Below are 22,387 nucleotides of genomic sequence, written 5' to 3'. Positions count from 1 at the left end.
TGTGTGTGTTGTAGGTAAGTGTGCTGCTGCCATCATCAGGCAGAAACGTAAAGCTGCACTCCTGAAGCTGAAATAAAAACCTCAGCGTTTCAGTTTTCCTGCTTCCTCCTCATGAATACCGAGGGTAGATTCCAGTGCTCCAAATCTCAAACCTTCCCACAACCCAATCTCACGTTAACTGTGTCCTTTTTCCCCTTTGTATCCCATTCGAATCCCCACTTTTCTTCATTCCCATTCCGTAGTTCGAGGCCGACTTTACCCTTTTACAGTGTCTTGTTCTGCTGCTGTGTTCTGTGCCTGAACCGGCTCTCCTCCTCCCTCTGTTAGCTCAAGCAAAGCGAAGCCAACGCTGACACCAAAGAGAAGCTCCCTCTACGACTCAGGATCTTTGAAAAGTTCCCCAACAGACCTCAGATGGTGAAGATATCCAAGCTCCCGTCTGATTTCACTGTGCCCAGGATCAGGTACACAATCACAAGTAGATACATATTTTTTGTCATATATTTTTAGATCTGGATGTCTCTCTGTTGCTGCTGAGAAGCACCTTTTTATGAAGCAGATCCTACATGAAAATTGATGGATGGCTGTTTTCAACACAGTCCATCCTGGTGAAAAAACTGGCACACACAATCTGAAGCTTTTTGTTTTCGAGCAGCAGTTACAGCTATTTTTACTGGAGCCATACAGAAGCTCAAACTGCATCAGCTAAGAATCGAGCAGAAAAAAAACAAACTGAATATACTGATGATCTTTCATTTCCTGCAGGTGTATTGCTCCAAAACCAGACCAAGCATTAAAGCCGCAAAGAATTTGAATGTTGCAACCAGTTTTCACACTTTGTGACGTGATGTAAAGAAAGAACAGGAGAGAAAATATGTGTGAAATTTGCAAAAATACCCCTTTTTTGTGCCCCTTTTAGCAAGAGATCGGAACTCTGCCCAACGCTACGGACCTCACAATCAATTTTATCATTTAGTTGCTGATTAGTGCACAGCTGGGCCCCTTCGCTCCTGCAGGAATCCCCCTTTGAAGCCCATCTGCTGAGCTCCTGCAGGAAGAGCCTCCACTGACACATTGTGGAGCTGAATTTGCACTGAGATGATTTGACGTTATGGCATAGTTGTGGTTGTTTCTTCCACCTTTGCATATGAATTCCTTCAGTGGGAAACCGTACATTATAAATCGATCATGTTTGTGTGCGTGTGTGTGTTGGTTGTTGTGTACTTTAGAGAGAGTTTTATGAAGCAGTTCATTGATCGGCAGCAGCAGGATACCAGCTGTTTGTTCCGGCGTCTCCCCTCAGCTTCATCCTCGTCGTGCGACCACTCCAAGCGCTCAGCCATCGAAGACAACAAGTATATTGACCAAAAGGTACTTTTACTGTTTATCTTCCTTTATACTCACTATATCTCACACACAGAATGTGGATACAAGGGTGAGAACTCTACAGCAGCAGCAGATTGTACCTGATGTTTACAGCTGTGTCTATGGTATATTTTTAGGCTAACAAACTACCAACGTATGAGCTTTCACTTTCTTTGTGCTCTCTCAGCTTCGCAGGTCAATATTTAGTATCCGAGCTCGTAACCTCTTGGAAAAAGAAACTACAATCAACAAAATCCTACGGTAAGACACTTTTATACCTCTTATACTTCTCTAGCAAGTGTCCTTTCTGTGATTTGCAGGTTACAAGTTAGATTCTATGTTAAAACTGAGTGAAATTAGGTTGAATTTAACTGTTGTAAGCAACATTTCAGTGGCTGCTCCTCAATGAAATGTAGTTATGGAGATGCTGCTGAAAGTGTCATCTACAAGTCTGAAAAGAGTTTACTTTTCAGCCAAGTCTAGACTCATTTTAGTCTAACTCTTTGGATGTAGGTTTCAGGTATAAACCTGCTATTGGATGATCATTTTAGTTGACATTCAGCCTCTGCTAGCTGTGTGTTACTGTTTTCTATACTATGGGAAAAAAGTTTTGCAGAGGATTTGGATCGCACAAGAATATTTATCTTATTTTTTTGGTGGATTATCTATTTTAATCACAGTGATCTTTCCCCCCCGTGTATGCAAATATTCCACCGGAACAGTTCCACCTGTCACTGTTATGAGGGAACACCAAAGCTACATCCTTTCTTATCCCCGCCCTTGTTGACTGTGATTGGTTTGAAGAAATACAAACACGAGTGTTTTTTAATAGCGTAACAATAGTATTGTGCAGCCAGACCCTCATATACTACACAACAAGCTGGCAAAGCGAGACTAGTCTCATCTCAACCCACACATGTAGACGTCCTCTGACCTGCGACTTCAAGCAGCTTCCCACTTTTCTTAATCAGTTGTTTGCATTATTTTGTTATTAGTCAGGCGATGATTCGACTTTGGCTTCCTCGGAGACCTCAGTTTGACGTATTCAGTATGCATCATCCACAGTCATAAAAATACCCAATATCCTCGTCTTTGTGTGGGTGAAACTAATAACGTGTGCTCATATTAGATGTAGCTCTGCTGTAGCAGCAACAAGCACTCTTGTATTGTTACTGCCTCCCTCTTTTTTCACACACACACACACAGCAAAATACACACAGCCCCACTTCAGACTCATTTACTGTTGCGATGAAGTAAATGGATAATTTGCTGTTCAGCATGGCAGAGCTGGCACTAAGTGCAGATTAGCCGGCCGACACCGTGTCCAATCGGCCTCCCCGCCCTCCCTTCCCCTCTTATTCTGTCAGTCTGAAAGATAGACAGCTTATCAGTAGTCATAACACGTTCTGTCTGGCCTGCCTTTTTTTCCAGACAAACACACAATTAAGCTCTCATACCAATATAGGAAAACACACACACACATTCCAGCATACACACATAATAATGCGTACTTATTGCCAATAAACAAGTAATCACTCAGTCTCCATAAATGATATAAGTACACACACTGCTGGTGCCCACGGTGTAATTAGCTCTGTTGTGTTACATGACTCTGTTAGCCAGAACAGACATCAGTGCCCAGAGTTACACACACAGACACACACCGACTAATGGAATGATTGGAACCTGTTTCACAATGACAGCCTGGGTCGCTACTTTTATGGGTCCGGACTGACAAGGGCCACAGAAAGCTTGTTAGGCAGATGGAGCCGATCCAGCTGTGGTCGTGATTGCCAACTGGTGACTTCACACTGTGTCATTTTTTAATTGTCACTGTATTCATCAAGCAAAACATTTCTGTGTCTGCGTTTCCCAGGGCTTGTACTCGACAGCGTATGCTAAGTGGATCCTTTGAAGGCCAGCCAGCCAAAGAGCGCTCCATCCTCAGTGTCCAGCATCACATCCGGCAAGAACGCAGGTCTGACACACGCTTAAACACACACAGAAATGCAAACGAGTACATTCATACATACATACCAGCACTGTACCGTGTAAATCATCAACTGTGTCTGCAGATCTCTGCGACATGGTTCCACCAGTCAGAGGATCAGCCGAGGAAAGTCGCTGGAGACTCTCACTCAGGATGTGAGTACAGTCACACACTGACAAAAACATTCTGTACTGTGTGCTTGCATGTGCTCAGAATAGCTGCACTCAAACAAGGCTGTAGTGGTTGGTGTGTGTATAGAAAATCATAACTTTGCAAAAAACAGTGTCATATATCTTTATCATCTCTTTTTTCAGCATTCCAGCACAGTCCGCTACCGTAACGCCCAGAGAGAGGACAGCGAGATTAAGATGATCCAAGAAAAGAAAGAACAAGCTGAGATGAAAAGGTACTCAGTGAAACTTCATGTAGTAGGTTTCTGATGAAAAGACATCATCTAAGTGTACCATATTACCATTCAGTAACACCGTGGGTGTGATACTTATTCCTTGCTGTTTGACTGACATGCATTAATGGGGTTTGCTTGTGTGTCTGAGCAGAAAAGTTCAGGAAGAGGAACTGAGGGAGAACCATCCTTACTTTGATAAGCCTCTTTTCATTGTGGGACGCGAGCACCGATTCAGGAACTTCTGCAGGATGATTGTTCGAGCTCGCTTCAATGCGTAAGATTGGTCCTACATTCAATCTATATATCCATATATATATAAAGATACAGCCATGAACAAAAGTTTACATGCACTTTATATATACCACCATATATATGGTATCATGCCGGTCTTGAGTTCCAAATGACTCCTATAACTCTCACATTTCTATAATGGAATGATTGAAACACATTGACTTCATGCATTTTGGATCTTTCAGGGATTTATTATTATTATTATTATTATTATTTCATGGATCAGACAAAATCTGCTAGGTCAAAAATATACATACAGCAATGTTAATGTTCTGGCTAAACGTCCGGTAGCCGTCCACAAGCTTCTGGTTGTATCTTTGACTCCTCCTCTGTGTCAGAAAGCCACCAAATTTAGTTGAACTGTATCAGTTCTGTCAAGACCTATAGTAAATCTATGAAAGTGATAAAGATGCATGTTGTTTCAATGATTCAATCACAGAAAATTCAGAGTTATATACTAGAAAGTAAAGACTGATATTATATAGTTTGGCTCATGAAACAGGTTTGTTTTATTTTGTGCGTCTTAAAAACATATCTTTGTTGTTCAAAAAACTGGTCATATAACCATAATTGTGTCTTTTTGTCAGAATATTGATAATTTATTTCTTTTCTAGATCCAAAACTGACCCAATCACGGGAGCAGTGAAGAACACCAAATACCACCAGCTGTAGTAAGTGTGATGAATTATTGATCGCCTCACTCTCTCATCGATCGCTTCATCCTGCAAGGAGTGGAATACTTATTAATTCTGTAGCTTATTACCTGCCCGTCGTGCTTCCCCAAATTGTGGCAAGCAGTGAAAATTGTGAAGTGAAGAGCGCTGAAATGTATTTCAGCCATTATGCAACCTGATAGTAATTCCGCCGAGCAGAGATGCTGATTATTAATGTGAGAGGTAGTCCTTTGTATCAGATACTGTTGGTGTCAGGGGAGTTTTTTTTTCCTGACAACTTGCTGGAGAACAGATCGGGTTTCTCACACATTTACACACTGAGATTTATTCGCTCACACTTTCTGATACCTTCCCCCACACATCTCCCTGTTCTCTTTGTCTTTCCCTTTGTATAGAATCATCCCTCAGCATTCTGCCGGCCGGTTTGCAAACCAAATACCCTTCATGACCTGCTTGCACTGAACATAGTATTTCTCTGTGTAAATCCTAATAACAAAGTCCTGTGTGTTGTTTTTCTACTCATGTGTGTTCCCTTGCAGTGATCTTCTGGGCTTGGTCACCTATCTGGACTGGGTTATGATTGTAGTAACCATCTGCTCCTGCATCTCCATGATGTTTGAATCACCCTTCACCAGGGTCATGCACGCTCCCACACTTCAGGTATGAAAACCAGATGGATTAAGGCGAGCAGGTGCTTAAATAGCAAAGATGATATTAAAACCACAACGTCCGTTTCAGATCGGGGAGTACGTGTTTGTGATCTTCATGAGCATCGAGCTGAACCTGAAGATCATGGCCGATGGTCTGTTCTTCACCCCCACTGCTGTCATCAGAGACTTTGGAGGAGTTATGGACATCTTCATCTATCTTGTGAGTAATCTGAATAAAGGATTCTTCCTCTATATCAGTATAAATTATAGTTATTATTTGAGGGTAGAGCAATCACTCTTTTCCTTTTTTTGTCATTTTTTCCATTTAGTTTGGTGACAAAGCAGGAATAGAACGTAGAGGAGAGTGAAGGCAACTCAGCAATAGCAATGAAACTGTTAGCTGCAGTGCTTTTTGCATTAATCATAACTGGGAACAGTTTTGTGCCACAATATTTTCAATCTGTGACCATCTATGCTCATATGTATGGAATGTCATCCGTGTGGAAATTAAGTTTAGAAAAGAAACTATTTGTAAATACATTCCATTTATTATACCCCTGTGCAAATCATAGTTAAAATATGACACACAGTCGTACCTGCACAGTCTCAAATAAACAAAATGCAAATTAGATGTTGTCAATTTAATTATGCGCTTTAGATTCAAAAAGAAACTCATTTGCAGATGCGTTTGTCAGCAGTTGTCTGCCGTCAGCAGCTATATTACATCTTGGTGTTCACAGTCGATCTTTCCAGGTGCTACAAAAGCAATTAAAGAAACTGCAACCCCAACTTGTTCACTTTGTTTTCTTAGAAGAAATTATATCAGTATTTTTGGTAGTGATCAGAAGAACATGAAAGGATTCTACTTTATCTCCTACAAATAACACAACTTCAGAAAATAGCAATTTTTATTAAAAAATGTTGAGTTCATGGGGGTTTTCCATCTCATAACGAGATTTTTTTTTTTATGTTTAGTTGGGTTTAGTGTATTTCAGTTCAGTTTAGCTTCGTTTAATTCAGTTCAGTATAGTTTAGTTTACAGTTTTTTTGATTGAATGAGATTTATTACAAATACAAACACTTCAGTTCAGTTACTTTAGTTTAGTTTAGTTGTTTGTTTGTTGTGCAGCAGTCAGTCCTGCACATTTTTACATTTTTTTTTGCTATTGTCAGTGCCTGTAAAGAATTGTTTCCATTTTAATAGTCTTGTAGTCGTAATTCCACGTTTTACGACTTTCACTAATCAAGTCAAGCTAATTTGCATGTCATGTATCCAATATTTTGGATGTTTTCCTTTAAAAAAAAAAATCTGAATCAGCTTTAATGGTCAAGTATGTACACAACATACAAGGAGTTTGGTTTCGACTGTTGGTGTCCCCCTAGGAATATGGAAGAGAATAATAAAAAATGAATAATCTATAGAAAGAAGAACAGGGAGAACAAAAAATAGTAGTATTAATATTCAATATAGCACAGTATAGATAGATATTTACAGCTAGAAAGCAATATATAAACATAGTAGTGCAAAATGATAATTGCATGATGCAGTGCAAAAAGCAGAGAATGCTGTTCATGGTGCAAAAAGAACTGTTCATGTCCATTGGAATACTGTCTATTGTACAGGTGTGGAGGAATGACTCAGCTGTTTAAATAAGCACATTTTACTGTCACAAGTTGTTCAAGGATAAGAGCCTGGAAAAGTGTTGGTCTGGTAGCAGTAAAACATGTCTGGTAAAGGAAAACTAGACAATTCTAGGGTTGCTAATGAAAATGAGAACATGAAACCATGACATGGACACATTGCACATCTGTGGCATGTTTCTGCTGCAATTTTCCCACCCGTCTTGCTGTTTTTGCTGCAGGTGAGTCTGATCTTCCTGTGCTGGCTGCCTCCTGACGTCCCTCCTGAGTCTGGGGCTCAGCTGCTGATGATGCTGCGCTGCCTGCGTCCGCTCAGGATCTTCAAGCTGGTACCCCAGATGAGGAAGGTGGTGCGGGAGGTTCTCAAAGGATTCAAGGAGATTTTCCTGGTTAGTGACCCTGTGCACTCTCTACTTTTGTGTATGGGGGAGAGCAGTGTTAGCTGTTTTTCAAACCGCTTGCTTTTAGGTATTATTTTTTAACTGATGATGAGATGAACTGATTATCACATTTGCCCAACCTTGAAATAAGGTTTTTATGTTAATTAAAAATGAATTAAAAAGCAAACAAACAATGATAGGCAAAAAATATCTAGGAAATAATTAGAAACTTAAGTGACCGTAAAATAAAGATTCACTTCTGCTTTCTGACAGGTTTACATTTCACTTGAATTTGAAAATAAACGACCTAAAACTTGCTGTCAAACTGTAACCAGATACTTAATACATGAGTTAAAACACGTATTTGTACACTAATGCATCTTATTCTACTGTGCTTGATTGTGTTCTCATCGTCGTTACATTCTTTGCCATTTATCTGATAACATGTGATCAGAAGTGAGTTCCTACTGTGCCTGACTGATTTCTCCGTGTCCACAGCTGTCGGACATCCTTCGCTTGCTCCCTAATCTCTGAGACCTGGATTATGTTGTACTGTCTGCCTTAAAGTCTTGATTGATTCTCCTGCAGGTTTCTATTCTGCTCCTCACGCTAATGCTGGTGTTCGCAAGCTTTGGAGTTCAACTGTTTGCCGGAAAGCTTGCCAAGTGCAACGACCCCCATATCCTTAAACGGGTACAGCAAGAAACATAATCTCCTCACTAAACCACCCCCCTCCCATCCTTAGCTCCCCACAGAGAAGCACAGGCTGGAGAAGTAGAAGGGGTTCCCCCAGTCAGATCAATAATCCAGCGCTTCCTTTTATCCTGCTTTCTTCACATCAGTCCTTATTTCAGTTCCTGCAAACTTCTTAGATGACTCCTTTTATAGTGGATCTTTAAAGGGAATCCTAGTTATTACAGCTTTAGGTCTATTTTTTTTAGGATATTTTAGGTGTTGCTCCTATTGATAGTTATAGCATTATACTAAACAAGCTAACTGGTGATATCTGTGAATGTGTTGTTTATTATTTTGTATTCTACATTAGCTAGTGAGGAGAGCTCAGAGAGGAGATGGAGAAACTTATTTTCTTCAGACTAGGTTGAATTGGATTCAATTTAACTGTTATTGCAAAGAGTACTAAGATGACAAACTACTCCACTACTCAACTAAAATCACATGCATCATGCAGCATCGTTGTATTTGTCATATTCTTATAGTGTATTAATTTAGTACAGCATAGTCAGATCTTAATTTTATGTTTGTTTGTTTTCTGCTACAGGACGAATGCCATGGTATATTCCGAATAAATGTTAGCGTTTCCAAAAACCTCAACCTCAAGCTGAAGCCTGGAGAGAAGAAACCGGGTTTCTGGGTACCAAGAGTCTGGTAAGTCTCTTTTTTTTTCTCTTCCTGTGCTTGATTTAGAACTGCCTCATACAGCCGCTGCAGTGATTAATGGATCCGTTCTGTCCTTTTCCAGGGCCAACCCACGAAATTTTAACTTTGACAATGTGGGAAATGCCATGTTGGCTCTTTTTGAAGTGCTGTCACTCAAAGGCTGGGTGGAGGTCCGAGATGTCATTATTCACCGAGTCGGACCGGTACTGATCCAGATCTTACCTTTCAAACATCTTCCATCAAGGGATTTTTCATATATTGTAACAAGAGTGTCGCTGTTACTTTGCTCATTTTTTCCCCCTCTGTGTTTCTGCAGATTCACGGCATTTACATCCACGTCTTTGTGTTTCTGGGATGCATGATTGGACTCACTCTGTTTGTGGGAGTTGTCATTGCAAACTTCAATGAGAACAAGGTAAGAGCCACACAAATAAAAGTTCCTGTTCTATTTTTTATGTCCTATCATGAAGGTACAAGCAAGCTGTGACATTATGTTGTCACGACAGGTATGAAATATCTATGGAATAGACAATCTGCATCAATTTGCATGTCCAGATCTCACTAACAAGGTCAAAGTTATAGCAGATACATAGCATCCAAAGTCAGTTTTTTTGCATGTAAGATCTTTGCCTGATAGGAAGCCCAAAGTCTTAATTAGAAGGAAACTGTTTTAATCGTTAACACGTCTTAAAGCTGGAAACGGCAGCATTTTTTGGCATCATAAGGCAAAAAAATCCATGCTAACTTTTAAGCATGTTTTATTTCAAATGGTCTGAGAGGAAGCTGGACCTCTGCGCCTCCCGCTGTCTCCATTTTAAGGCTTTAGAAAATGTACCTCATGATGGGAGATTTTATCCAATCACAGGGCTTAAACCAGAGCAGGCAAGAAAAAATATGTAGCACTGAAGTCCACACTGAAGGCAGCATGTGGAGGCATAATAGTTAGATACAGAGCTCCTAGAAGGACCAGGGTTTGAGTTCTCCTCTATTAATTCTGCCATTCTTTTCTATTATTTTTCCTGCTTAGTGCAGCTTTTAAAATAACGTAGTTGGAAGTTGATTCTTACACTACAGTTATCCGGTATGGTACTGATGATCCAATCTGACCACTTCTGATTTACGTAAAACCTAAAGATATTTATAATGGTATCTGTGAATTTTTGATTGTTCTGTCACGTAAATCCTGAGATTTCTTTTTTTTAATTGCCTGTTACTTTCAGGACATTTCACAAAGGTGTCAGTTATTTTTTTCATATTTTAACTCACCCATAAACAGAGACTATTTAATCTACGTATCCAATATTGCAGATTCCTAATCACAGTAGAAAAACTTTAGAAAGTCTCTTGTCTTTAATAGTTTTTGAGCCTCAAATTCCAGTCTGAAAAACATGCCGAAAGTGGGTCAAGAGGCATTTTTTAGTTTTTATTATCTTGAAAAGCATTTGATATACCAAACTGAAATTTCACAGATATCGTTATGAATATCCGTATTTTATTCTGAAAACATGACAGGTAAATCAGAGATGGCTGAGCAGAAATGATCTAAAAAATGTGATGACTTCACATGGAATGACCCTACTAGTCCTGTAAGCACACTTGTTCCTTTGTCATGGAGATCATGGAAGGACATAAGTGCCTCTTGTATTAGATTATTTTGGTGTTTTTACTTCTACTTAGCAGCATGAAAAGTGGAGTAGGAGACTAGCAAGGACAAATTCAAGCCACTGCATGGTATTCAGTTCAGATCGACACGTTTACAAAAACACCACCTCCAGAATTAAAATGTGTTGTCTCCCTCTACCAGGGCACCGCTCTGCTCACAGTGGACCAGAGAAGATGGGAGGATCTGAAGAGTCGGCTGAAAATAGCCCAACCTCTCCACCTACCACCTCGCCCGGGTACAGCATATTAAAACACAAACACATTCCACGCATGGTTTGGAAAGGATCCTGTGAAACAAACGCAGAGCCGGAGCATCAAAGTCGCCATCATGGCAGTCACGTCTCGTCCACACTCCCTGATTGAGTGTGGAGTGTGTGTCTGTGCTTGTGCATTGTTAAGCAGCACCTGCATGATTAATCCATATTTAATAGTCCTTGTTTTTCATTGAGGGTGGATGCCTCGAGGGATTCATCATGACACCCAAATGATGATTAGCAGCAGTAATGAAAAAACTGAATATGAAGACAGATAATAAACACTGAATCACACATCACTGCCTTCTATGGCAAATTTATTCACTGAATTTACTATTGAAGTAAACAACCTGTTCTATCCATACTAAATTTACATTTTTGGGTAAATAGCAGCCATATACCAATATTACTGAAATTCTACATATGCTATATTCTTATTGATCACTTCTAAGCATGGGAACGCTGCACGTTTGCACTGTTGCTTCCCCGTCTGTGATTAGAGTCATGAGAACTGTTGAAGTGCCTCGGAGGCAGTGTGGGAAATTGCCTGTTAATACAGTTGAGGCTGAGAGCTAACAGAAAATCAATGGCTTCAGTTTTAGGCAGCACTGCCGCTTACACCAGCATTTTCAACCTGACTTTGATCCACATCCAGAGGCCCTCAGCCCTGGCACCACTCACTCACTACTGGCAGATCATTACAGCGCCGGACTGACCTCTGCTCACATGGTCGCAGGAGAAGCACTCGCAAAAACATTATCTGTGTGGTCAGCAGTCATGTGTATTTACAGCTTGGGAATTAGATGTAAAATGTTAATTTGACACTCAAGTGGGCAGAAGAAACATCTGTAACGATGATTAGCAACAAGGTTTTTTCTTAAAATGATTTGTTTTGACCAGTATATTGGTCAGATTTAAAGCTACAATGCTAAGAAATGATGGACAAACTTGGAATACAAGTGCAGCTAATTTTAGAAACCAGGGTGCAATTACAGTCCATATTTGCAAATTAAATATAAGTATTAGGTAGAGAATGGGCTCCCAAATTCAGTTGAATTAAATTTTCTTTATATAGCACCAATTCAGTATGTGAGTCATCCCAGGACGGTTTATATCTTAAGGCCACAACCTTACAACATTACATTATGAAGAAAAAGTCAACAATTCCCTTTGAGCCTGCACTTAGCGAGTCTTATCCCTGTTTAAAGCCGCAAATAGCTTCCTAATGCACCTTAGAAAAGAACATCTTTGCTGTCTGGGAAATAAAAGAATCACTGCGCAAATAAGCAGCATCTCAAATAGGAATACACTCTGCCTTAAATATGATTATGCACCCTAAAATAAGGTTAGAAAGTTTTACAAATATGCTCGAAAGGACAGAGCAGGATGTTAACATTTTTATTTAATGCACTGAAATTGCTGTTTTTTGAGCCTCACTGTGCATTTTTTCCCAAACTCACTAAATGTAAATCATTTTCACATTGTTAACATTCATTAACAATCCAAAAACATGCTGAAGTTAACTGATTATTCTAAACTTGCCCATAGGTGTGAGTGTGAGTGTTTGTCCTGTTTTAAGTTACTGTAGTGTTTTTAAATTATTTTCTTGTTTTTTACTGTGAAGCACTTTGGTCAGCCTTTGGGCTGTTGTAAAGGGCTATAAAAATAAACTTTGATTGATTATGTTGACACCACCAGTGCAGCTGTGTGAGTAAATGTGTGTGGAACCTGCAGCAGTAGAAACTATCGCCACACTGACAGTGACACTGAAGCAGTCCATGCATGCCATCTGCTGGACAGTAGAGGATACTACCACAGATTCGAGCTCCTGGTTTACACACTGCCAGAGCCATTTCAAGCATTCAAATCTGATCTCTCACTTAATCAGAATCTTCTATTCTAAGTAATCACTGTGCAGGTTGCAGTGAGTCTGTGTTTTTTGTGCGTTTGACAGAAAACGGAGGTTTCCGGGCCAAGATGTATGACATAACTCAACACCCCTTCTTCAAACGAGGCATTGCTGTGCTGGTTTTGGCACAATCTGTCCTGTTGTCTGTCAAGGTAACGCCTCAGATAACAACTCGTTAAGTCAATTTACCTTCGTATTGTTTTGTACTTTGTGTCATGTCTTGTGATTTTTTTAATTGTCTTGTGAAATTCCTTTTAGATGTTGTGAAGTGACACTAGCATTATGTATTAATCTGCTCTTCTCTAGTGGGACGTAGATGATCAAGTAACATTCCCCCTCGCCACCATGTCTGTAGTCTTCACCTTTATATTTGTGCTGGAGGTGAGCCGTTTTTCTGCCCATACATCCATCACTTTAGAGGTGTTACTTGATTGCTCCCTCTGATAGAGACTAATGTTGCTGTTTCCTAGGTGACAATGAAGCTGATAGCCATGTCTCCAGCCGGCTACTGGCAGAGCCGACGAAATCGCTACGACCTGCTGGTCACGTCGCTGGGTGTCATATGGATAGTTCTGCACTTTTCCTTACTGGTTAGAAAAAAATGTGCATTTTGTTCTGGGTTTTTGGAAAGAATTTGAATAAATTCAGTTTTAACACAAATGATTCTGATTTCCGTTTGCAGAATGCATATACCTACATGATGGGCACGTGTGTGATTGTCTTCAGGTTCTTCACAATATGTGGGAAACATGTGAGTATGTTTTGGAAAAAGGAAGTCATTTCTGCTGTAGTATTAGAATATCATGCCACTGAATGTGTGTTTATGATGTGTGAAGGTGACGCTGAAGATGCTGCTGCTGACTGTAGTCGTGAGCATGTACAAGAGCTTCTTCATCATCGTGGGGATGTTTCTCCTCCTCCTCTGCTACGCGTTCGCCGGAGTTGTGCTTTTTGGAACCGTCAAATATGGAGAGAATATCAACCGGTAATCGTTGCATTTCCTCATCGTCATAATGTTTGTTCCTGATGAGAAAAGCAGCCTGTTAGCGGCAGATACAATAAAAGGCGTCTTCAGAGAGTTGTGTCATTCTGTCTGTCTCCTCCAATCACAGGCATGCCAACTTCTCCACAGCGGGCAAGGCTATCACTGTTCTCTTCCGTATTGTCACGGGGGAAGATTGGAATAAAATCATGCATGACTGCATGGTAAGATGGACTGCAGGTCCAGCACGCATCCCCATAGACAAAAGAACAGACCATCTCGTCCCAGTCTGGGAAAATGCCGCATATTGTTTACATTATATTTTGTGTTGAAAGGGTTGCTTCACCTCAATTTTCTTCTGTACAGTAGAATGATTGGATTTTTGTTTGTGTTGCTCACAGGAAAATTAACAGTTGCTGTGGTTACTTTCCGTTGTTCATATTACTTTGGATTCTTTGCTGACCTTAATGTCAGCAGTTTTACTTGAGCTACTTTATACAAAAGAAATAGTGCCAGAAGAAGCTGTTGGAAATGTGTTCTTTGTCCTTGGTTGATACAAATGATGCTTGTTTGTTTTTCCTGTCTCCAGGTCCAGCCTCCGTTCTGCACCCCTGATAAACATCGCTACTGGGAGACTGACTGTGGCAACTACGCTGGAGCTCTCATCTACTTCTGCTCTTTCTATGTCATCATTGCCTACATCATGCTCAACCTACTTGTAGGTCAGTGTGTGCATGTACACTTGGTTATTTTTTACCATTTATAACGTTGTACCATCACATTAACTCACCTTCAATTATTTGGGGGCACATAGCTAACCTGGTACATGTCAGGGTTTGGGTAGTTTTCAAGAAAATTAATTCAAGACAATGTGACAAACACCACTGTGCGCCTGCATGAAATCAAAAGGTAATGACTTTCTGCTCTGGCAACTGCAAGGTTTTTTGTTGTTTTCCGCTTTATGTTGCACAAGACTGCAGCACTTGTAAAGCTCACTTACATGTGGTTTTGTCATGTCTCCAAAGAGACAACAAAGAATTTCTCCAGAGGCAAGTGTTTAGTTCGTTACAGCTTCAACACAGCAATCAAACCCATTCATGCAGAAATTATGTCTCCCTCATGTCATCAGCTGCCATACAGGAAGGGGGAAAGAGGTAGAATACAAAATACAGTGCATTAAAAACTCCACACAAGAGCGATTGTATTCAACCAGATAATCAAATGAAAAAGTCAAGCCAAATGGATCGTCTTTGACAATTTGAGCTTGTTTTATTAGATTAATCATAAAAGTCTGGATTACAGTCAACCCATTATCTTCATATGATTTACTAAGTCTATTAGCAGCCTGTGCTGTTCATTGATGCCATCAAAAAATACATTTAGAACTCTAAAGATGTAGTTCTCAAAAGTTTTTGCTTGATGACGCCCTTGTATAATGATTTTTTCATGCCAGCCCTTCACATAAAACACTTGGCTGGAATGTGTATTTGCACTACTTGAACAACTGGCATCAGCACACTGTTATTACTGCTCTTAGCTGAAGCTTCACTGCATATTTAGCAGATCCCACTTCTTCATGTAATGATTTATATATATTTTTCTATTCACACACATTTGAAAATGTAACATAAAATATTAATCTGATAAATTTTGCCTCGTTTCTGTATGTGATGAAGTAAAAAATTTAAAATATAGAGCATAAAATAGAAATTAACCATGTGGCACCATGTGGCTCATGCTCAATACACCCCACAGTGCTGCAGGGAACCACAGCTCAAAGTGCAAAAGAACAACTTGATTTAATTGTTATGCAAATGCAGATGACTGGTGCTTCTTGTAATGCAAAAATACGTAGAGGTTGCCTTCACGGAATGTCTTCATCTGTGAGTATTAATATGGCTTTCTATCGCTGCAGCCATTATTGTGGAGAACTTCTCTCTGTTCTACTCCACCGAGGAGGACCAGCTGCTGAGCTATAATGACCTGAGGCACTTCCAAATCATCTGGAACATGGTGGATGACAAACGGGAGGTGAGAAATTAGCAGTAGGAGAGAGGATGAGGAGACTATAGAGAACAATATAGAACAATATAGAGAAGATAAAAGCTGTACAAGAGCTAATGAGAGGGACTGAAGGGAATGGAGTAGAGCATTCAGTAATAGGAATGACAGTAATTAGAACAGCGGGGGCTGGATTAAAAATGTAGACCCCCTCCTATTTATCCCTGCTATCACTCAGATGTAACCCTCCTCACTTCTTTGTACATTCAGATGCAGTTGTATTGCACAAAGCAAGTACATACACAGCAGCATATATAGCTGGAACCAACCAGTCAGGATCATCTTCCAGTCACGACTCCTATTTGTAATCTGGCATCAAACGTAAGACTTTTCTACTGCCACCAAACTCCCCTTTGTGGCTGTTAATGAGGAGTGCATCTGAATTATAATGGAAAGTCTTGCAAGCAAGCCATGGTTCAGCTCCAATGTTGTGTAAAAACTTACTTAAATGTATTGAAACATTCACACCTAAAATCAAAGTAACTTAGCTTTTATTCCTAATACCAGAGATGATTCTGTCTCTTATAAACCTTGAGCTGTGAATTGTCATATCACATTTAATCTCCCGTCATCTGCAGTCCAGCAAAGGTTTTACAGTTTTGAATTATGCAGTGGTAATTCATAGTATCATAGGCTCCTGTAGTCATGTCTGAAGCTTGGACTTGTGTGATTGTCTCTCCAGGGTGTAATCCCGACATCCAGGGCCAAGTTTCTGCTCCGTCTGCTCAGAGGCAGGCTGGAGGTGGACCTGGACAAAGACAAGTTGCTGTTTAAACACATGTGCTATGAGATGGAGCGACTGCACAGTGGAGGAGATGTGACTTTCCATGACGTGCTCAGGTGATCGAGGAGCACCACGTATAGTTCACGCCAGAAGCAGCTTGAATATTAACCCTCAAGTGCAAACCTCATGTCATTAGCAACCTGGGACGATTTAACACCCTATGTAAAGTATTCATGCTCAACAGTTTGACTCTAGGAAAGTGTGAGAATCTATGTTTCAAAACCATGAAAAGATCTGTTTTTCTAAAGTTTTATCCAAATATTTTCTGAGGGTTGCAGTAACATAAGCTCTGTATGACAACAATGTGCACGATAAAAGCACAATAAATGGCATTTCTGGTTTGAGTCCATAGCAGCATTGTTGTCTACAGTGGCTAAGCCCTCAGAACTGTGTCTCTTTGGCTTATTGTAACAGCAACAGAATGGCAACACTGCTGAGTTGCAGTTGTGTTTCAGAGAATCATCTTTAATAGTGGAAGGTTTAGATGATGCACTATGCACCTCATTTAATTTATTTATTTGACAGGAGCAATTCTCATTGGTTATCAGAAAAAATGACTGTAAATAAGCCAGAGTAACCACTACAGGCGGACTGACTTTGATACATTGTCCCTGGATATTTCTTAAAATAACCTTAGAAACTGGCATAAAAGTCATGAATCAGATCATTTAAAAGCAGAGTTGGAGTATGAAGCCATTCCCTATTGGAAAACAAATCATTTGTGCTCTTTAGAGTGTAGACTTAGTTAAATCACATCATACACTTTTTAAATACTTGAGCGTTTTTTACTTCTTGCTGCTTAGGTGCAAACTCATTAGTAATAATAATAATAATAATAAATGTTATTTATAAAGCGCTTTTCCAAAAACTCAAAGACGCTGTACATAGAATACAATAAGATAAAACAAAACTGTTAATTAAAATCAAGTGTGAGTAATGTGCTTTTGCTGTAAGCCCTGATAATCTTTAATTCTACTGAATCAGAATTCTCTACTAAATATGTCTGTTTCCTGTCTGTATGTCTTTATTTGTTGTGTGTGTGTGTGTGTGTGTGTGTGTGTGTGTGTGTGTGTGTGTGTGTGTGTGTATTCATGCAGCATGCTGTCATATCGCTCGGTGGACATTAGAAAGTCTCTCCAGCTGGAGGAGCTGTTGGCCAGGGAACAGCTGGAATACACCATTGAAGAAGAGGTTGCCAAACAGACCATACGCATGTGGCTCAAAAAGTGCCTCAAACGCATCCGGGCGGTTAGTCTCTCAACACAACACACGTGCACTTTGTTTGTCCTGTAGCATCCACACGTGTTTGTACTGCACGCCTGCTTGTACCGTGTGACGCTGACCACAAATGCCTGTCTGCACTCACAGAAGCAGCAGCAGTCGTGCAGCATCATTCATAGCCTGAGAGAGAGCCAGCAGCAGGAGCTGAGCCGCTTCCTCAACCCTCCCAGCATCGAGACCACGGTGCCAAGTGAAGACCACAATACTAACAACCCAGACAACCCCTCGCAGCCTGAGGTAGAGCCCCGCAACCGCAGCACCGCCGCGCACACACTCGCCTGCACTCACAGCTTGACATATAGCAAGCACATCATATGATCTGCAGGTGTGCGCTTGCACTGTTGAAACAAAGGATATGTGCTCTTTGTTTAGATGAGTGGTCTCCAGCAGCTACGGAGCCCCACGTTGTCAGACAGAGGAGGGTACAGGCAGGACTCCTCAGACCTGGGGAGACCACAGAGGAAGCTGGGACAGTGGCGGCTGCCTGCAGGTGTGTGTGCCGCCTCTGTATGTTGTCTGTGTACTGCAAGTGGCGCATTTCTTCCGAGAACATCATTAAAAGTGAAGAAACTGGAGCTTTTTCTCAACTTTGTCTCTGCCACAGAAAACCAGATGACATAGAAAAGTGATTCAGTCATCCAGTTGTTTCAAACAAAGTCTTACTTTCAGTAGCTGTGACGAAAGAACTAAAGGTGGAATTGGAAAAACAAGGACAAAAATTACAGGTAGATATCAAAAGTCTCAGGCTGTGAATTTCTCCTGTGTGTTTGTGTGTGTGTGTGTTGCTTAGGTCGCACAAGTGTCAAGTCCATTGTATGTAAGATGAACCCCGTCAACGATGAGGCTTCCTCAGGGTCGGAGGTGAAGAAGTGGTGGACCCGTCAGCTGACTGTGGAGAGCGACGAAAGTGGCGACGACCTCATTGACATTTAGAGATGAGCTGCGGCGCGTCCTGCAGTTTTTTCTAGATGAGCTGGGACGCTTGCTGGCTGTCTCAAGTTATTTCATTTCCTCTTGCTCTGGCCTAATGAAAACAGCTCTTCTCTGATCTTACTGTTAGGTTGCGTGCGAAGGCCAAAAATGAGACAGCCATTTTGGCATGCAGTTCTAATTTTATACCTCTGGGATGGGTATTACTTCTCCCACGTGTTCTTACTCAATATGATGGCTGAGTTTTTTCTATGCAGGCACATGTGGTGTTAAAGCAGATTAGCTGATGACTGAGGCCATGGTGTATTCAGAAAACAAACCAAGAAGCTGCTGCTGTCTGTGTTTTCTACTGTTTCATGTCAATATTTAAAACTCGCTAGCTACAATAATTTCTGATGTCTTTTCATGCTTTGTCTCTGTTCATCTGTTTCGCTCAGTGTTTAACATAATGTCTCGTGTGGTCTTCAATATTAATCATATAAATGTCAATTTTCTTCTTGTCACTTTATACATAAACCAGGCCTCTTGTTCTTGTTGGTAGAACGAGCAACTTTAAGAAAATTTCTAGATTTATGACTGTGAATGTAATTAAAATGGAATTTATCTGTATTTGTGCAGCATTAACATATAAATTATTTTGTAAATTATTATAAAACTTTATCAAAATTCAATTATTATAATAAAGGCCTAAACCACTTGGGTATTTATGAGCAAAAAATTGGTCAAATTGATTTATTTCTTTTACATTTTATTACAGACTTTTAGCAGGTGCTTTTATCCAAAGTGACAAACCTGAACCTCGATGAGAAGACATTCGCCAAATTTATGGATATGTACGACACATTAAAATATGAATCATAATAAAACATACTGCCCTCTGGACATCATGTATCTCCACTTTTGGTGATTCTGAAATTTTCTGGTAATTTTGTAGGTTGTTTTATGGTCTGAGAAACATCTGAAGCTATTTAAACTGTTCAAAATCCCACCACACAATCTGAAAAATACATTCTGGTGGAACTGAAAATGGGGCAGTTCTTGGGAAAAGTTATTTCGGAGATGCACCGCTTTCATAGCATAGACTGTATACATGTCATAATCTAATCTTTCATCACCTACTTTTGTGCATTAAATTAGTAATTTGTGGGACAGATTTACAAAATTTTACACTGCAGCATTCTGTAATATGCAAGTATTATGATTAATTCCCATTATAATACACTTTAAGCAATGAGGTTAGGACATTTTGATAAGATCTAGCATTAATTTCTTCAGAAAAGTCAACAGAGTTTGAGTAAAGAAGCTGATTCTGTCGCTGTCCTGCTGATTTCTTGTTTGTTATACTAAATGTGGTTCCTCTCAGCATGTCTTCCTTTTAACTGACAGAATCCAGATGCAGAACTGAACCACCAACTTGCAGAGTCCCTCGGTAGTTTTGGACCACGGCTCAGGTAGTAGAACAGATTGTGTACTATTTGCAGGGTTGGTGGTTTGACCCCCTTTACCTCCACGGCAGGTGAACCAAAGATTTCAAATTTAGACTCATCAGACCAAAGCACAGATTTGTGCACAGATATGTCTGCTCATTGATACAAATGTACAACAGTCACTGATGTCACACTGAGCATCGTCAGCATTAGTCTGATTGAGCATATCGGTTGACACATCACTTTTAACAGGAACTGTACAGTATGAGACTGCAAAGCATCTAAAATGTTGCATCTGCGTCCCTAAATATACTGATTTTCATGTTTAAATTTTGACTTCACAATAAAATGAAAGTCTCTGCCCCCTTACAGATCCCTCCCATGCTGGTTATTGAGTCATTGCTTATCCTGGAGCTCAGCACTCTCTCCATTTCACAGCAATGACCGATGATGACAGTCCTGTCATCTGCTATGAGCAGCTTGCTGTGGATCTGGATGAGCTCAGTTTCCAACCAGCCACTGGGGTCAGTGTGAGTCTGTCGCATCCGCAGAATGAAATGCAGCTGATCCAGTTGACAGGCGCTGTGAGTACAGTTCACACACACACACACACACACACACACACACACACACACACAGAGGTGTGTGTACAAGCCTCTCATTTCATTCCTTGTGCTCCTTGATTATGTATTTCTTTCTAGTTAATTCATCAGACAATCGCTCGAGGTCAGATTGGACCTAATTGACTAATGCGCTCACATTTATACTGCTGGCTGCAACTAAAGCATTTTTCCCTTAACAAGGGCCCTTGTTAGATGGAATTAGCCTATTAAAAGAGACAGGGTCTTCATTTGTCCATTCAAAAGCCTAGCTAGTTTCACAGCTGATGGAGTGTGTATGGGGCTGGCTGGATAATGAATATGAGGGAGAGTGTAGAGAATCAGCTGCCTGTGGGACGCCTACTTGCTCTATAGAAATCATGACTTACACATTCCAGCCTCTCGGTGACTGAGTGCTCTCCCCGACATATGGTCCTGTAGGGAAACAGTGTGACATCAGCCCTCTTGCCAATCAACTGTCTTTAATTTATCTTTTCTCACTCTTTCTTCTCTTCAACCACCGCCTCTTAAGCTCCACTTAGCTAAGAACCAGCTCATCAAAGGGCCTTTTTCTCTTTTTTTTCATCGTATTTTTGCCCTGCGTGGTAGAACACTTTTTTGTCTTTTAATTGCCTCTGCACCACACTGGCTCTTACAGGGCCTGTTGTTTTTACCCTCTCTATTGTAATTTGCCCACCTCTCCCTCGTGCATGTCCACTGCTTATTTAGGGCCTAATTGAGGCACTTTGGTAATTGAGGAGGAAGTTCTTAAGAGCAGAGGGAGTGGCAGAGCGTCTGCGACTCGAGATTACCTGTAATTAAAGTACATGATGGCTTTGATAGCTCGGTTCTCTCCCGTCGAGATGTCACATTCAAAACCCTGGCGGCGGCAACGGCATCACAGAGACCAGAAAATGCCTTCTCTGCCTATTCTGCAATGCAAGACCGTCACTCAGATACAAATACTGCACGAATAACAGACGGAGAAGAAATTATTAAATAAAAGCCACACACTTGGGCAGTTGTTGATGGCCCTCTATAGCTAATTAAAAAAGCGGATTCTGGAGGAGGAAGTGTTGGAGAGCTGATATCATTTAGAGCACACTTGTCACCCTCCTCCAGAAAGTCTGAATTTGTACCTCTGAGGCTTCACACAGAGACAATATGACCAATGTGATTATTAACCAGAAAGGAGGTGCTCTTCACTGTGTAAATGCTTGCAGTTTCAAACGATAAAGATGTGAGTGATTCGATTTACTCCAAACCTTTGATCTGATTCATTGCTGGCCAACAAGGAGCTGCAAGGATCCTTAATGTCCAATTCTGACTGCATCTGTTGTCCATCTAGTCTAGTGGCTTTTGCTTTAGTCCTGATGTGGGAAGTACCACAGAAATGCAAAATCTGGACAGATTTTCAATTACTGTGGAAAAGATTTCAAAGAAAAAGAGCGTAATTGTGCATCCACAGCTCCATTGAAAACTTACAACCCTTACAGACGCTGATGATCAGAGCAAAGAGAAGAGCAGTCCACACAACCGGTGGCATGAGCCTGAACAGTAGCGCTGATTGGAGTTTAATACAAGGTGAAGCAGGGGTAAAAGCTTCCTCTCACCGAGCTCCTCATGGCTATTGTCTTTTTTAGACATTAGTGAAAGTGTCTGCAGCCTTCAGCAATTAAAGGGACACAGACAGGGGTTAAGGC

At 40.6% G+C, this 22,387-nt stretch overlaps 1 protein-coding gene across 12 annotated transcripts in view; it reads left to right on the top strand.

The window, feature by feature from the left end:
- The window catches only part of nalcn (sodium leak channel, non-selective), an 88,411-nt gene extending 68,871 nt beyond the window's left edge, over positions 1-19,540 (top strand). For 11 of the 12 annotated variants that reach the window (XM_055015191.1, XM_055015183.1, XM_055015194.1 and 8 more), the window contains 29 exons: positions 328-464; positions 1,230-1,371; positions 1,553-1,626; positions 3,242-3,343; positions 3,441-3,510; positions 3,670-3,761; positions 3,913-4,035; positions 4,667-4,723; positions 5,266-5,386; positions 5,465-5,596; positions 7,239-7,406; positions 7,986-8,090; positions 8,677-8,783; positions 8,878-8,998; positions 9,112-9,210; positions 10,600-10,693; positions 12,666-12,772; positions 12,927-13,001; positions 13,091-13,210; positions 13,303-13,371; positions 13,457-13,605; positions 13,733-13,826; positions 14,192-14,324; positions 15,518-15,633; positions 16,346-16,503; positions 17,545-17,695; positions 17,816-17,965; positions 18,101-18,218; positions 18,519-19,540. In XM_055015191.1, the coding sequence (XP_054871166.1) occupies positions 328-464; positions 1,230-1,371; positions 1,553-1,626; positions 3,242-3,343; positions 3,441-3,510; positions 3,670-3,761; positions 3,913-4,035; positions 4,667-4,723; positions 5,266-5,386; positions 5,465-5,596; positions 7,239-7,406; positions 7,986-8,090; positions 8,677-8,783; positions 8,878-8,998; positions 9,112-9,210; positions 10,600-10,693; positions 12,666-12,772; positions 12,927-13,001; positions 13,091-13,210; positions 13,303-13,371; positions 13,457-13,605; positions 13,733-13,826; positions 14,192-14,324; positions 15,518-15,633; positions 16,346-16,503; positions 17,545-17,695; positions 17,816-17,965; positions 18,101-18,218; positions 18,519-18,661 (3,327 nt within the window). In that variant the 3' untranslated portion in view covers positions 18,662-19,540. The remainder of the gene's footprint in view (positions 1-327; positions 465-1,229; positions 1,372-1,552; positions 1,627-3,241; positions 3,344-3,440; positions 3,511-3,669; positions 3,762-3,912; positions 4,036-4,666; positions 4,724-5,265; positions 5,387-5,464; positions 5,597-7,238; positions 7,407-7,985; positions 8,091-8,676; positions 8,784-8,877; positions 8,999-9,111; positions 9,211-10,599; positions 10,694-12,665; positions 12,773-12,926; positions 13,002-13,090; positions 13,211-13,302; positions 13,372-13,456; positions 13,606-13,732; positions 13,827-14,191; positions 14,325-15,517; positions 15,634-16,345; positions 16,504-17,544; positions 17,696-17,815; positions 17,966-18,100; positions 18,219-18,518) is intronic. The other variant, XM_055015190.1, reaches the window with a different exon arrangement.
- Positions 19,541-22,387: the final 2,847 nt, after the last annotated feature.

The sequence above is a fragment of the Amphiprion ocellaris genome, chromosome 11, assembly GCF_022539595.1.
Source record: "Amphiprion ocellaris isolate individual 3 ecotype Okinawa chromosome 11, ASM2253959v1, whole genome shotgun sequence".
Classification (NCBI taxonomy): domain Eukaryota; kingdom Metazoa; phylum Chordata; class Actinopteri; family Pomacentridae; genus Amphiprion; species Amphiprion ocellaris.
Note: the sequence above shows the minus strand (reverse complement) of the source record. Positions and strands in the feature narration are given on the sequence as shown.